Source organism: Pezoporus occidentalis, unplaced genomic scaffold (genome assembly GCF_034315485.1).
Source record: "Pezoporus occidentalis ecotype Australia unplaced genomic scaffold, CSIRO_AGI_Poc_V1 ctg157, whole genome shotgun sequence".
NCBI lineage: Eukaryota > Metazoa > Chordata > Aves > Psittaciformes > Psittacidae > Pezoporus > Pezoporus occidentalis.
Genome location: NW_026913393.1, coordinates 1,493,448 through 1,507,470, shown reverse-complemented (window position 1 = coordinate 1,507,470; position 14,023 = coordinate 1,493,448). Strand labels below are relative to the sequence as shown.

The 14,023-nt window shown below is 47.1% G+C and overlaps 1 protein-coding gene across 2 annotated transcripts in view; it reads left to right on the top strand.

Annotated features, from left to right (window-relative positions):
* The window catches only part of ARK2C (arkadia (RNF111) C-terminal like ring finger ubiquitin ligase 2C), a 53,184-nt gene that overhangs the window by 33,760 nt on the left and 5,401 nt on the right, over nucleotides 1-14,023 (top strand). Inside the window, exons 2-7 of one of the 2 annotated variants that reach the window (XM_062611777.1) lie at nucleotides 3,261-3,570; nucleotides 6,186-6,311; nucleotides 10,550-10,679; nucleotides 11,675-11,779; nucleotides 12,657-12,752; nucleotides 13,685-13,791. In XM_062611777.1, the coding sequence (XP_062467761.1) occupies nucleotides 3,261-3,570; nucleotides 6,186-6,311; nucleotides 10,550-10,679; nucleotides 11,675-11,779; nucleotides 12,657-12,752; nucleotides 13,685-13,791 (874 nt within the window). The remainder of the gene's footprint in view (nucleotides 1-3,260; nucleotides 3,571-6,185; nucleotides 6,312-10,549; nucleotides 10,680-11,674; nucleotides 11,780-12,656; nucleotides 12,753-13,684; nucleotides 13,792-14,023) is intronic. The other variant, XM_062611778.1, reaches the window with a different exon arrangement.

Below are 14,023 nucleotides of genomic sequence, written 5' to 3'. Positions count from 1 at the left end.
TGCAAATGTGTATGGTCAACAGAAGAGCATGGGGAACTAATGTGAAGAGGGCAGAAAGGGTTATGGAAAGGGAAGAAATGCATTGTGCTCTGCTGAGAAATAGCTCAGTTTAGATGCTTGCATTGAGACAGACGTCCCTGATTTTAGTGACATTTGGCCTCAACCAGTTAATGGGAGCCTGCACAAAGCTGCAATAAGTCATCTGCTTTGCTGACAGATGTGACGCACTGCTCATCTCAGAGCTGCTGATCTGATGTTGCTCTGAGCTGTCATCATCTGCCACAACAGTAGGACTTAAATGAAAGGAAGAACCAACAGGACAAGGAAAGACGGATTTCTGGCTGATGGGCAGCCTGACAGTGAGCTCAGAGAAATCAGTGCTCCATGGCTTGAGATATGAGCAGTTGGAGCTACTCGTGCCCCCAGGAGGAGTATGTCAGTGGGCTCACATAGCAGGGTAGGTTGGTCCTTCTGGCCAGCAGGCTGGACATAGGGCCCTGTGTTTCCAGATTGGCCTCAGGTCAAAAACCTCTTGGGGCCAGTGAGGACTGTGTTACCTCTGCAGCAATGACACTGCGCTTCTCCCTCCCTGTTTAGCTGGAGAAGAGAGGTATTTGCAGCAAAGCCGATGACCCTGCTAGGTTCCTTTGAGGTAGACCATCAAAAAAAACATCCAAGACCTGGCTGACCTCTCTTCCTGCAAAACCAAAAGTATCCCAAAGGAGGAGAATCCTCCTGTAGGATGAGGACCAAACCTCAAGCTCAGTGACCTGAGAGGTCTCTGCCTTGCTGATCCCAGGACCACATCGCCTTCCTGCAGCCACTGCTAGCCAATATGGCTCGTGGAGGATGCTCTGGGGTTTGACAGGTCCTGCAGATGTTTCACTATACCGGACTAAGGCCTCCCAAGATACAAAAAAAAAGGCTGGAAATCCTTAGCTAAAGTTGCACCAGGCATCAAGAGATGAGAGACGGACTTTTTTTGCTCTACTTGTGTGCTACAGTGTGTCCCAGTAAATGTTTGGGAATACCACTTAAGTTTCAGTGTCTTGTGTCACTCTAAGCTGTTTTTGTCTGAAATACAACTACACTAGGGTCACAGACTAGTGTGTTAGGGTGCGCAGAGGGGCTAGCACTTTTACCTGCTCTTGCACCTTGTTTTCAGGCCCTGTGAAGACCTGGAGGTGTAAAATGGCTCATCAGTAGCAACTTTCCATGGGGAGGAATCCATGGACATTAAAGGCTGAGCAATTCACCATTAATTGCTTTGCAAGTACCCAACTAACACAGCAGTTAGGAGGCATCTCCCCATGACTATGGTGATGCTCAGCTTTGGCAATGTGCCAGGGCAGCACAGAATTCCCATTTCATTACTCACCCTTTACATGCCGTGGCTTACAGTGAATTGGTGACAGCAACAAATATGACCAATATTTGGGGGGGAGTGGGGTATGTGAACGGCTCTTGGATCTGGGTTTGCGGCTCTGTCACTGAAGAATGGCAGTTTTGATCCCACCTCCTCTGGTTTTAATTGATAACATAGTCAAATCACACTGTTATCTGACAGCATGAGAAATTATCACCTTAAGAAGTGCTGCTGCTGGTGGCACACATATTTGTTACCTGCTGCCTTTCTCAGAGGGGCACTGTGGAGGATTATCTTGTATTTAAGAGATATTGTAATTACTTACACACAGTTTTGCAAACCATTTGCTTCTGTTAGGTCCTCTCCCATTGTTTCCCTTGCTGGTATCTTACATGCTTTGTGCATCTCCTTTTTGCATAGGGGTATGAACAGGGAGCAGTCAGGGCTCCCTGAGCTGCTGTGATGGACTTAACCTGCCTGCTGACAGATGGGAGATGGGAGCAGAAGCGATCTGTGTGAAGAAGGCATGATGTCCATGTCTTGGGATGACACTCAGTGTCTCCTGGTGCTGTTGTTCCTGGATATTTTGTGCCGTGGGCAAAGATTAAAAAAGGAAGAGGAGGTTTTTAGGAAGGTGTTCAAAACACTAAAGGGCAGATGTTCTATTCTGAGGCTGATCCTCAGCAAAGAGGCGTCCATAATAACTTCACTTGAGCCATTCTTCACCTTGGAGTTGAATCTTTCCCTAGTTGAAGAGACAGAAATTTTACCATGATGCCTGTAAATTAACATGCCATATTGGGCCAAGGGCCTATCCAACAAGGCACAATCCCCTGACAGATGTTTTGCAAAAGGCTCCACCAGAGATGTCTTTCACACCTCATTTCTTCCTCATTCCAATCAGTTTCATGGCTGGTCTCATAGCTGTTGCTGTGTGTTTCCTGCAGCCACCCTCTCCCTGCATGCAGCTCACAAGGATGGGCTATTGAAGGGTCTCAGCAAAGACACGTGGTCTTAATCCTGGCCTTCAGAAGTGGAAGGTCTCATTCATGTCCTGTAGTCAGCGAAAGACAGTTTCTTAGAGCAGAGATTATTTCCTTGCCTATGAGACATATTTAGACAGGCAAAGAAATACCTTGAATGGCTTAGAAAGTCAGTAAGCTTTGAAAACTTCAGTGAGCTCATAACCCATGAAACATATTTTGGTAAACAATTGTTTTTTTTCCCTTTCCTAAAATGCTGAGGCTATATCACAGAATCATCAAATGGTTTGGCTGGGAAGAGGCTTTCACAGGTCATCTAGTTCCAGACCCCTGCAATGAGCAGGGACATCTTCCACTGCACCAGGTTGCTCAGAGCTATGCACAACCTGGCCTTGAATGTTTCCAGGGATGGGGCATCTACCATCTCTCTGGGCAACCTATGCCAGTGTTTCACAATCTTCACAATGAACAATTTCTTCCTTATACCTAGTTTGAATCTCCCCTCTTTTAGTTTAACGTCATCACCCCTTGACCTATCACTACAGGTACTATTAAATTTTTTCTTCTTTTCTCTTTAAGACAGGAAAACCAAACCAAGCTGAAGTAGTTTTGATCACTACACACTTCAGTTTGGAGCCAAAATTCACATTGAACTCAAACATATGTTTTGGTTCCAATGTTCTTTGGAGGAGAAAAGCTATTAGTCAAAATCAATATTTCCCATGTAATCAATGTTAACTGACCTGTTCTCTTTCTTTTTAACCCTTTTAGCAGAGAAGAAAACTGATGTTTGCCCAGTTCTTGCCCTGGATGGCCAACCAGTGAGCTGGGCTGCCCTGGATGGCCAACCACTGTGCTGGGCTGCCCTGGCTGCCACTGGCCCCCTTGACAGCTGTGATCTTCTCTTCCAGGTGCTCCATTTCAAAGGTCTCAGCATCCCCATGCTACCTCCTGCCGGCATTTCCACCTGGGTCCCCAGCCTCAGCTCCCTGCTGACTTCACCCTGCCCCACGCAGTGCAGCCCCAGCCGGGGCTGACTCCTCACATGGCCCCCCCACACCAGCACAGTGGTCCCCTGCACCAGCCCCTGGCCCCAGTGCCAGCCCTGCCCTTCCAGGACATGGCCGGACCCTCCTTCCTACCTCAGGCGCTACACCAGCAATACCTCCTCCAGCAGCAGCTCCTCGAGGCACAGCACCGCCGGCTTATGCCTCATCACAGGTAAGGGGACCCTACTTGTCTTGTAGGATACTGAGAGCCTATCTTAGCCTCACTTCAGCAGAGCGGCTCCTGCAAAACCCTGAAAGTATGTAGAGGCATAGAATCATAGAATCAAATAGTTTGGAAAAGACCTTTAAGTTCACCAAGTCAAACTGTTAAACCAGCACTGCCAAGGCCACCACTAAACCATGTCACTATGCAGTCTGTGAACACTTCGAGGGATGGTGACTCCACCACTGCCTTGGACAGCCTGTTCCAATGCCTGACCACCCTTTGGGGAAGGAATTGTTCCTAATCTCCAGCCAAACCTTCCCTGATGCAGCTTGAGGCCATTTCCTTTTGTCCTGTCACCTGTTCCTTGGGAGCAGAGACCAGCACCCTCCTGGCTCCATCCTCCTTTCAGGTAGTTACAGAGAGTGATAAGATTATCCCTGAGCCTTCTCTTCTCCAGATTAAACCCCCAGGTCCCTCAGCCATTCCCCATCACACTTGTGCTCCAGGCCTTTCACCAGCTCCATTGCCTTTCTCTGTACCCATTTCAGAGTCGCATACTGGTAATGCTGGGTTTTCTTCACAAATAAGTTCATTGTGTACCCCTGAAATGCATCCACCAGAAGAGAAGATGCAGGGCAAGTTGCACCTGCAGGTACACCTTTCCCAAGGGGATACAGAACGTGTTCATCTAGTATGTTCCATGGTCATCTATTATTGTTACTTGTTCTTCATGTTCTTCATGTAACAGAAAGCAATAGACTCTACCTCATCACAGCTCCTGTTTCAAAACCAGGTCAGAGATTGTACCCACCCATCCCATCAGGTTTTGCACATGAAGACCTTTCTCCTTTGGGTCAAGGTAGGCTTTCCAGCTCAATGAGGGAATGATGCTCTTGACCTGCAGCACATTCAGTCACAGAAAGCAGCCTAAATTCAGACTGGGCTCATGACTGCATAGAGACTTACTCAGCAGAGGTGGAAATGGATGCCTGGCCTTGTCCTGATTGTGTTTCTTGAGAGAGGGGTTTAGATAGCACGTAGGAGAGGAATGCTTTTTTTGGAAACATATGGAAGCTATTTGTGGGTTGTACCCATGGATCAAGAATCAGAGGATGAGTCTTTGTGATAATGCTTCATATGGAAAGAATGCTGCAGACAGAAAACACTTTCTCTCCATATTCTTTCTGCCTGAAAATTGTGTGTTCTTCCCATCCTTGTTTTGTTTTGCATAAGCTGGGGTTTTAGGTGGATTTAATGATTAGTTAATAACTGGGTAGCAAATATGTGCAAGGCTGAGGCACTGATGATACAAGTGTTTATCTCTTAGTCATAAGCTGAATTCAAATAAAAGCACAGAGCATAATTCCATGAAGAAGCTGCTTTGGTGGATGCTGTCAGTGTTACATTTGGAAGTGGGTTGTGGTGTGGAAAAGGTCAGGAACATCTTGCCTAGTCCCACATCCTGTTTCTGAAAGCACACCTGCATCAGAGGAGGGTGTCAGAAACCTCATAGGTTACAGGCATGAGGTCCCAGTAACAGGAATCTGGGCTGTGTCTATAAAATTGAAGCCTGTGAACTGTGGCTGCATGAAAAATTCTTTATCTAGCTCTTCCCTGCTGCATTGGCTCTAGTATTTTCCCATAGATTTGTTTTGTGATGGCTCCACTGGTAAGCAGGGACTCAGCAGGGAGCAAGGTGTATGAGTCCGTAATGCAAATCCTGCTTGTGCATCCACCTTGTCTTTCTCCAAATGGGGATAGTGATCAAGCAGCACATGCGCTACCCCTAAGTAATTCAAATAAGCAATAATCAAGAGAAGAGACTCAAATCCTCAGAAAAACCTTGCTGCGTTTTCTACTATTTTCCTTTACCTGCCTGCAAGGGCAGCAGAGCTGAGGGAGAAGGAGCTGGATCCCAGCCTGCCCTGTCCATCATCCGGAGAAATACTGTCAAAGGCCAGCGAGAGTAAATTCTGCTTTCAGTTACTCCTCAGTAATCCTGTTATGAATGAGGTTTCCCAGGAGTTTATGGACTGCATGGGGAGACAAGACAACCTGCAGCTTCTTTATGATGATAGATAATGGCTGAAGCAGGGACACGTTTTATCTTGTCTTGTTTATGGGGCTGGCGGTGAAAAATAAAATAGTGCAAATGGCACAAAGCTGCTGAGGAAGAAGTTGTTTGGTTTCCTCTTTTTCTCTCCACGAGAGTAATAACATCTCCTGTAAAGTGAGTGTAAGTGGATGCCATGGCAGTGGGGGAAAGCAAAGGTCTGCATTACGTCTGTGGTGACCGTGAGTAAATGACATAGCCTCTTCCTATCATCCCTGACACCTGTCTGGACTCTTTCCTCTTGAACACATAGAATCCCAGCCTGGTTTGTATTGGAAGGGATCTTAAAGCCCATCCAGTTCCAGCCTCCTGCCATGGGCAGAGACACCTTCCACTAGACCAGGTTACTCCAAGCCCTGTCCAACCTGGCCTTGAACCCAGGGATGGGGCATATTCACAAGCCCAACCGTTTGTTTCTGTCCCTTGGTTCATTCACACATAGTCTTGAGCAGGAGCTGTACATACCTGTGATGCCACATGGCTCACCCACTCTGTCTCCTCCCCACAGGCGGGCTCAAGAACGTATGTCTGTCCAGCCTCATCGCCTACACCCCAGCTTTGACTTCAGCCACCAACTGCAAACTCCACAACCCATAGGGCCCCAGCCCAGGTATTTAGCCGAAGGCACGGATTGGTAAGTCTTCCATATTTCACTAGTGTTTAGAATGATGTATTTGAAAAGCACTGGAAGGGTACAAGTGTTTATGAATGTCACCATGGATCAGTGCTTCATGGAAGTTAATGGTTCAGCTCAACAGATACAATGTGTGCAATAGGAAACTCATCTTAGGGAGGGACATCTTGGCTGAAGCACTTACAGAATCATATAATGGTTTGGATTGGAAAGGACCTTAAGATCATCTGCTTTCAACCCTCTGCATGGGCAGGGACGCCTTCCACCAGACCAGGTTGCACAAGGCCTGTCCAACCTGGCCTTGAACACTGCCAGGGATGGAACATTCACAGCTTCCTTGGGCAGCCTCTTCCAGTGCCTCACCACTCTCATAGTAAAAAATTTCTTCCTCATATCTAACCTAAATCTCCCCTGTTTAAATTTAAACCCGTCACCCCTTGTCCTGTCACTAGAGTCCCTGATGAAAAGTCCCTCTCCAGCATTCTTGTAGCCCCCTTCAGATACTGGAAGGCTGCTCTGAGGTCTCCATGCAGCCTTCTCTTCTCCAGCCTGGACAGACTGAATTCTCTCAGCCTGTCTTCATACGGGAGGTGCTCCAGCCCCTGGTCATCCTCATGGCCTCCTCTGAACTTGCTCCTTCTATATGCATGTGTATGATCACATTGAGGTGTTGATATTGGCCGTAACTCTTCATCCATGGACAGAGCATGCAGCCAAGCATTAGCCTTCCCCAGGGGCTTTTCCTGCTGAAGGTCACAGCCAGGGTCCTGTAGACCAATGTCTCTGTCCGAGCGAGATCTCCTGCTGTCCATCAGGCATTCAAGAAACAGTGGCCACAGCTTCTTCTGTCTAAATTAGGGAGCACTGTGCTGACCTGCCCTGTAGGGTGGTGTGAATGAATTAATAGTTGTTAATTGTTCTCCCACTGTAGTGTTCCATACCCTGGAACAAACGAGCAGGGAATTGGCCGTTTCATTTTCAGGGCAGGTCTCAAGCTCTTGCGCAGTTAGTATTAATAGGGCCCTATTTGGAAGAATAAGAAAATAAAAACATAATTCTGAGCTTTGTAGCTGAGGAAAGTCCATTCTGTTCACTGAATGGAAGAAATAGAATGTGAACATGTAATTAGAGACAATCACAATGAGTATGCACAAGGGGAGCAAAATAAAATGGTACAGGAAATCTTAATTATGGCATTTTCTGACATCTGAGCACTTCACTCTGCAAATGGAGAGTCCTTTTAACATAGGGGGAGTTTTCCCCCTCCAGGTTAATAATACACAGCTTAAGGTATGGCCAGATCCTTCTGCTATTTTCTTCTCAGGTGTTCCCATTACTGGCACCACTGTGGGTTAAATTTGGCCAAGATGACATTGTTCAGATCAGTTTGCAAAACTGTTCGTGTACCATCTGGGTACAGCCATTCTTTCTGCCTCTGTTTTGTAGCAGAATGTTTAATTATAATCATTAGAAGGATCTGATAAAGCATCACTTTATGTTCCCCTCCTCCTCCCTCCTTTCCCCTCCCTGTGTTGCTCCATAGCCTTATAAAACCGAAGGAGTAAGGATGACAGAAATCGTATACTGTGTATATATATCTGGGTGACTCACTTCCCCTTGGGGCACACGTAGAGTTTTGCCCAGTGATGGATATAAAAACTTTGCTCTAATGTGTTACCACTGCATAAGCAGCAGCAGTTGTAGGCGCTGTTGCGAGAAATGGAGATAGAAGGAAGATCTGAACATGATCAGTCATCTCAGACAGCCCAACTTTGATTAAAATCCCCTGGTGAAGAATACATAAACTCCCATTTAGTTCCTTAAGTCATCTTCTGCATTTGTATTTAGTGATGACCATTCAATTTGTTATCCTTGACTTGCTGGTTGTTGGCAGCCCATGTACCATAAGCACCACAGTTCTTGAACCTCGCATCTGAACATCAAGACGTTGTACAGAAATCCATGCAACACAGGCTAGAAGGTGATGGTTGGTTTTGGTTTTCTTCACCTAATGTGCTTTGCTTATTCAACCCCAAACTCTAAGAAAACACCGTTCCATGAAGTCTTCTGCTTCGGACCCTTCTGTACTACCACAGCATCACTTCAGGGGCCTCAGTATCCAATTGTAAGGCTTTGGATGCATGAATGCACAAACAGTTCAGCAGTGCTGTTAATGCAATTACTTGTACAAGTCAGTGATGGCCATTCATCTTTGAGAGATCTCTGCAGCCCCCAATCTCAAAGCACTCCAGGGATTATCACATCTATTTTTTAGACAGTGAATATGGGAAGGCAGAGAGGAAGTGGTCAAGGTCATGCATCAGGCCACTGACAGGGCTGGGAATGGATCCAAAGCCTCCTGATTTCCAATTGAGCCTTCCATCCACCTGGGAACAGTCTTAAGCAACTGGATAAACATCCAAAATTGTGACACAGGAGCTGGAATGTGCCCAGTCCTGCAGCTTCTCACCCTGGTTGTGCTCTTTCCAGTCGCCTGCTGTCTCTTATCCTCTGCCAGGTTTTGTCTGGCTAGCACATGGCTAGCACAGGCCCAGCAAAGATAGTCCCTTTTTGCTTCACCTTAATGTGGGGTGTCTTATGAGGGAGTACTAGAGCACAGGAGCTGGTGCCTGGTATGCAGGCAGTTCTGGCCAAAGGATTTCTGCATTTACTGTCCCTTCATATCTGTTATCTGCTGCTGCGTGAAAGCAGTTTCCCAGCTGCTGGAGGACACGTCTGGGTTGCTCCTAACAAGCCATGGTACTCACTGCTGCTGTCCTCCATGTGGGGGAAAGGAAGTTCAAAGCTGAAATGGGAAGACACCCCTGTGATCTAATTAGCTTTGCTCTGGTAAATGTGAAGACAATGGTTATTACAGCACTGGCTTTTGTAATTATGGTAAAGAGAATGATGACTTGTTTGCTGAGACACTCTAGCTGGACAGACAAGGGATCAGCTAATTGGATTATAGACAGAGGATCTGTGTTAGGTCTTCTCTCATCCCCTCCACACAGTTTGGGGATGGGGTTGCAGTTTGTCTCTGCATGCTGGACTGAGCAGAGCTGTAGAGTTTGCCAGGATCTTGGTCATGCCAAACCCTGGGATTGAGATTAATTATTTTTCTGGAGGAAAAATCCACCCAAACTCACCAAGATGAGCCCCCAGTTCTGCTTGCCCAGGCCAGGATGCATGCATGCAAGTGAGACCATCGGGGATGTCCTGATTCATTGTCTAGTGGGAGGTGTCCCTGCCTGTGGCAGGGTTTTGAAAATAGGTGATCATTAGGTCCTTTCCAACCCAACCATTCTATGATTCTACGATTCATTGGTGATGGACTGCTGGTGGTGTGACACCCTTTCCTACATCAGTCTCATCCGTAAATCTCTTACCTTCTGCACACAGAACAGTTCTGGAGCTCCCTGAGGCTGGGTTAAGGTGAGGTGCAGTCTCCCATGCCTCCCCAGGTCCTACCATGATGTAGGTTGGGAGATCTCCAAGGAAAGCACAGATACATCTAAAAGCCCCCAGATGGTGCCTGATCAGCTCCTAACTACCGTGGATGATTCATTGGTGTGTTTCCTGAGCAATTAGCTGTATTCCCACTAAATATTCAAGGCAAAATGTAATTGCTTGCAGTGATGGCAGCATGGGGAGTACCTGGTCTGACCAGATTGAGTTACCAAGCCTGGGTATTGATCAGAGCCACCAACATGCTCTTGCTCTGAAATTAGCAGGCTGAGTCTGTGCAGCTCTTGACACTGGCCAACACAAAAGCTAACTGACATAAAAGCAACCCTTTACTCCTTCGAGCTGGTACAGGCATGAGGGATTGCCCAAAATGGAGGAAACTCCTTTCCAAGCAGTAGCATCACCCAGTGTTGAGGAATCCACAGCAACCCAGATCCCACCAGTGGAGGTTGCCCTTGAGCATTACCTGACTTGGTATAAGCCATGCAATACAACCATGCAGTCAAAGCCATAGGAATATAGAATCATTTAATAAACTAGGTTGGAAAAGACCTTTAAGTTCATCCAGTCCAACCATTATGCCAGCACTGCCAAGGCCACCACTAAACCACGTCACTAAGGGCCTCATCTACATGGTGTATGAATGCTTCCAGGGATGGTGACTTCACTACTGCCTTGGGCAGCCTGTTCCAATGCCTGACCATCCTCTGGTGAAGTACCCGTTCCTAATCTCCAATCTAAAATCCATATCCTCACCCTCGTGTCCACAGGGACCTCAGTGTCGATGCGGGACTGACTCACACCCAGTTCCAGGTCCGTCCGGTCCCTCAGCCCTATCAGCATTACTTAGCTACACCTCGGATGCACCACTTCCCCAGAAGCACATCCTCAACACAGATGGTAAGTGAGACGTTTTTACCAAGAAATGTTTTATGCATTGTCTGCCAGAAGGCAGTCAAAATAAAGGCTGCTATCTTTCTATCACCTGTCTTCTGTGAATCCCACTTATCTCCGGCCGTGGGAGGGAGTGTCTGAAAGGATAATGTTGCATCATTGCACTCTGGATTAGAGAAAGGAAAGAAAAGCTCAGCTGCTCTGAAAATGTTTGATCAAACACATGCAGCACCATGCTCACAAACTGGTCTGCAAAACCTGAGCAGCATGTGAGAGACTCAGCAGTTATTATTAATAGTATTATTAACACTGGAACAAACTACGGTCTCCCGCATCTGTGTATGAATAAAGATTGGTGATAAGTGATCCTTTCCCTAGGCTCAGAAGATCATTCCTTGTCATGTCTTTTCTCACTACATCAGCCTTGATGCCATCTGTAGAGGTTTATCACAGGTGGAGGTGGGATTTGATGAGAAGATAGGCTGACTGGGGTCATTTGCTGGCCCTTCTGCTAGCAGGGTGCCGTGTTTGGAGTTGAGTCATGCCAAGCACTTCTAGGCCTGAAAGCATCTTCAGAAAACCTACCAAGGTGTTTTTAACTTGTCCCCATAGTTAGATCCTGACACCTGTGTACTACAGTGACACTTAAAAAAATCAAAATGTGGACAGAAAGAAATCCACCCATTTAAAACTAAATAAAATAAAATCCCCTTTGCAGCTGATCCATGTTTAGAGTTTGGTGCTGCAATGTTATGAACGCAACAGGAACATTGTAACAGTTTATTCGGAAGAAATGCATGTTCTTAGTTATCATTTATAGGAGATCTTTTTAATAAAACCTCTTTTTTTTTTTTTTGTGTTATGACTATGCTTCCACTGGGGAAAGGTGCCAGTCTGCTCTTTTGTTTTAGATTTTCAAGGCACTTGATTTAAGTCAAGGTACACAAGGGATTTCAATGTGCAGTACAGGCGGCTTTATTCTTCTCCCTTGCTTCTCGCAGGTTGTTCATGAAATCAGAAATTACCCTTATCCTCAGCTGCAGCTACTTGCTCTTCAGGGACTGAACCCAAGCAGGCACACATCAGCTGTGAGGGAGAGCTATGAAGTATGTATCATCTCAGGGGCTGGAATTATCATTTAACTTTTAATGCTGAGAATATATGCAAGCTCTGGCATAAACTCGTGTTTTGTGGCATGGCAGTTGCACTGAGTCTTACAGCAATTTTAGTAATAGCTGGGAAGCAATGTTTGAGTGGGTCTGGTAAAAGCTGGTTTACTCCAAAGTGCCTGCATCTGGCTGAGGTTGACTGACTCTCTCCATGTCTGTCAACAAAGAAAAGAAGGCTCCAGGGAGACCTTAGAGCAGCTTCCAGTGCCTAAGGATGCTACAGGAAACCTGGAGAGGGGCTTTGGACAAGGGCCTGTAGGGACAGAACAAGGGGAATGGCTTTAACCTGCCAGAGGGGAGACTGAGATGAGCTCTGAGGCAGAAGCTCTTTGCTGTGAGGGTGCTGAGGCGCTGGCACAGGGTGCCCAGAGAAGCTGTGGCTGCCCCATCCCTGGCAGTGTTCAAGACCAGGTTGGACACAGGGGCTTGGAGCAAGCTGCTCTAGTGGAAGGGGTCCCTGCCCATGGCAGGGGTTTGGAGTGAATGAGCTTTAAGCTCCCTTCCAACACAAACAGTTCTTGGATTCTATGAAAATGCTTCAGTTCTGCATGGTTTTGTTTCCCAACAGAACTCAAATTCCACCCTAATTTCTGAATTGCTGGATATCTTGCTCTTTGCCTTGAATCTTTAGTTATTAGCCCAAATACCAAAGCTCAGATCCATCATTTTAGTGTGACTGCTTTGGGGTTGATGAACATTTCTGTGAAGGAAAGGGCAGCAGGGAGCCTTGGTCACCAGCAGGTATGGGGGGTTGGTGGGACCTCGTGCCTGGGATCAATGCTGATGCTGCTGTGCTGCTGTTGCTGTGCCATAGGAGCTGCTGCAGCTGGAGGACAGGCTGGGCAGTGTGAGCCGTGGTGCTGTCCAGAACACCATCGAGAGGTTCACTTTCCCCCACAAGTACAAGAAGGTGAGAGCCCCAAACCACAGCAAGGGCGACAGCCCCTCTCAGTTGTACAAGTGCTGTGCACACAGAGCAGACAGAAGGAAGGTCTTTGGTGGGTCGCAATCCTCAGGTTGTCAAACTGGTGGCCATCAATCAAAATATTTCCCAAAATGGGTGAGGCATGTAAAATCCAGAATTGGTGCTTTGATATCGTGTGAGCCTCCCCTCCCTTTGTGAGGGGTACCTCCTCTGTTGGAGCTGATCTCTTTCCTGCAAGGAGATGGTGCCATGTTTTTGGGTTGTGGTGAGTAGAAAATGGGCAAAATTCTTGCTTGGGTACAAATTTTACATGTTAGTAATTTGTAGCTGGGCAGTTAGAAGTAGAGGTGTCGTATTGCCCACATATGAAGTGAGTTGACTCCTGCTGTGCTCATCTCTGGGTGCATCTCCAGTGGATCCAGAAGAATTATAGTAGTAGCAATGGATGTGTGTTTGGAAAAGAAAAAGGGAGAGCTGACTGGCTAAGTGCTGCCCCATGGTACAGCATGTGGCTGGGCCAGTGGCTAAGCTGTCATGGGGCACAGTGGTTGCCCTTCTTGACAGTGGTGGCCCCATGTGCTTTGGGTTCTCCAGGAGAAGCCTCCAGCAAAGGAGATGTTGGGCCAACTTCACTGTGAGGAGGTTGGGGGACTGTGTTAGGGCAGCAGAGGTCAGGCTGCTCTGTGGGACACTACCACCAGTCCCATTGTTACTGGCCCCAGGAAGAGATGTGCCAATGACCAGCACGTCAGTAGCATCCTCCCCTCACTGGCCGCTTTGGTTTCCTCAAACTGGAGGATCTGGCTGGTAGATGAAGCTCTTATTATTTACCTTTGTGCAACTGCCCAGGCTTGGGAGAGCATTAGAAAGTCAAGTCCTAACCAATTTGTTGGTTATGTTTTTAACCTTGTCTTCAGAGAAGACCACAGGAGGGCAAAGCTGGGCAAGAGGATGGAGAGGAGTCGGACACTGACGAGAAATGCACAATCTGTCTGTCCATGCTTGAAGATGGAGAAGATGTGAGGTACCATCTTTCCATCTGCTCTTCTGCCTTCCTGTGCCATCTGAGTTGTGTTTATTGGGATTAGGGCTGATGTGTGCTGGTTGGGTTGTCCCTGTTCTTGTCCTGACAAACTCATTTGGGCTGTTGCAGGGTCTGGGAAAACAAATGCTGTTTAGAAGCTGTTCTGTGCCAACAACAAAGCCTCACAAACATCTCCAGGCTCTCAGCTGGGTCAAATCTCTGCCTGTGACAG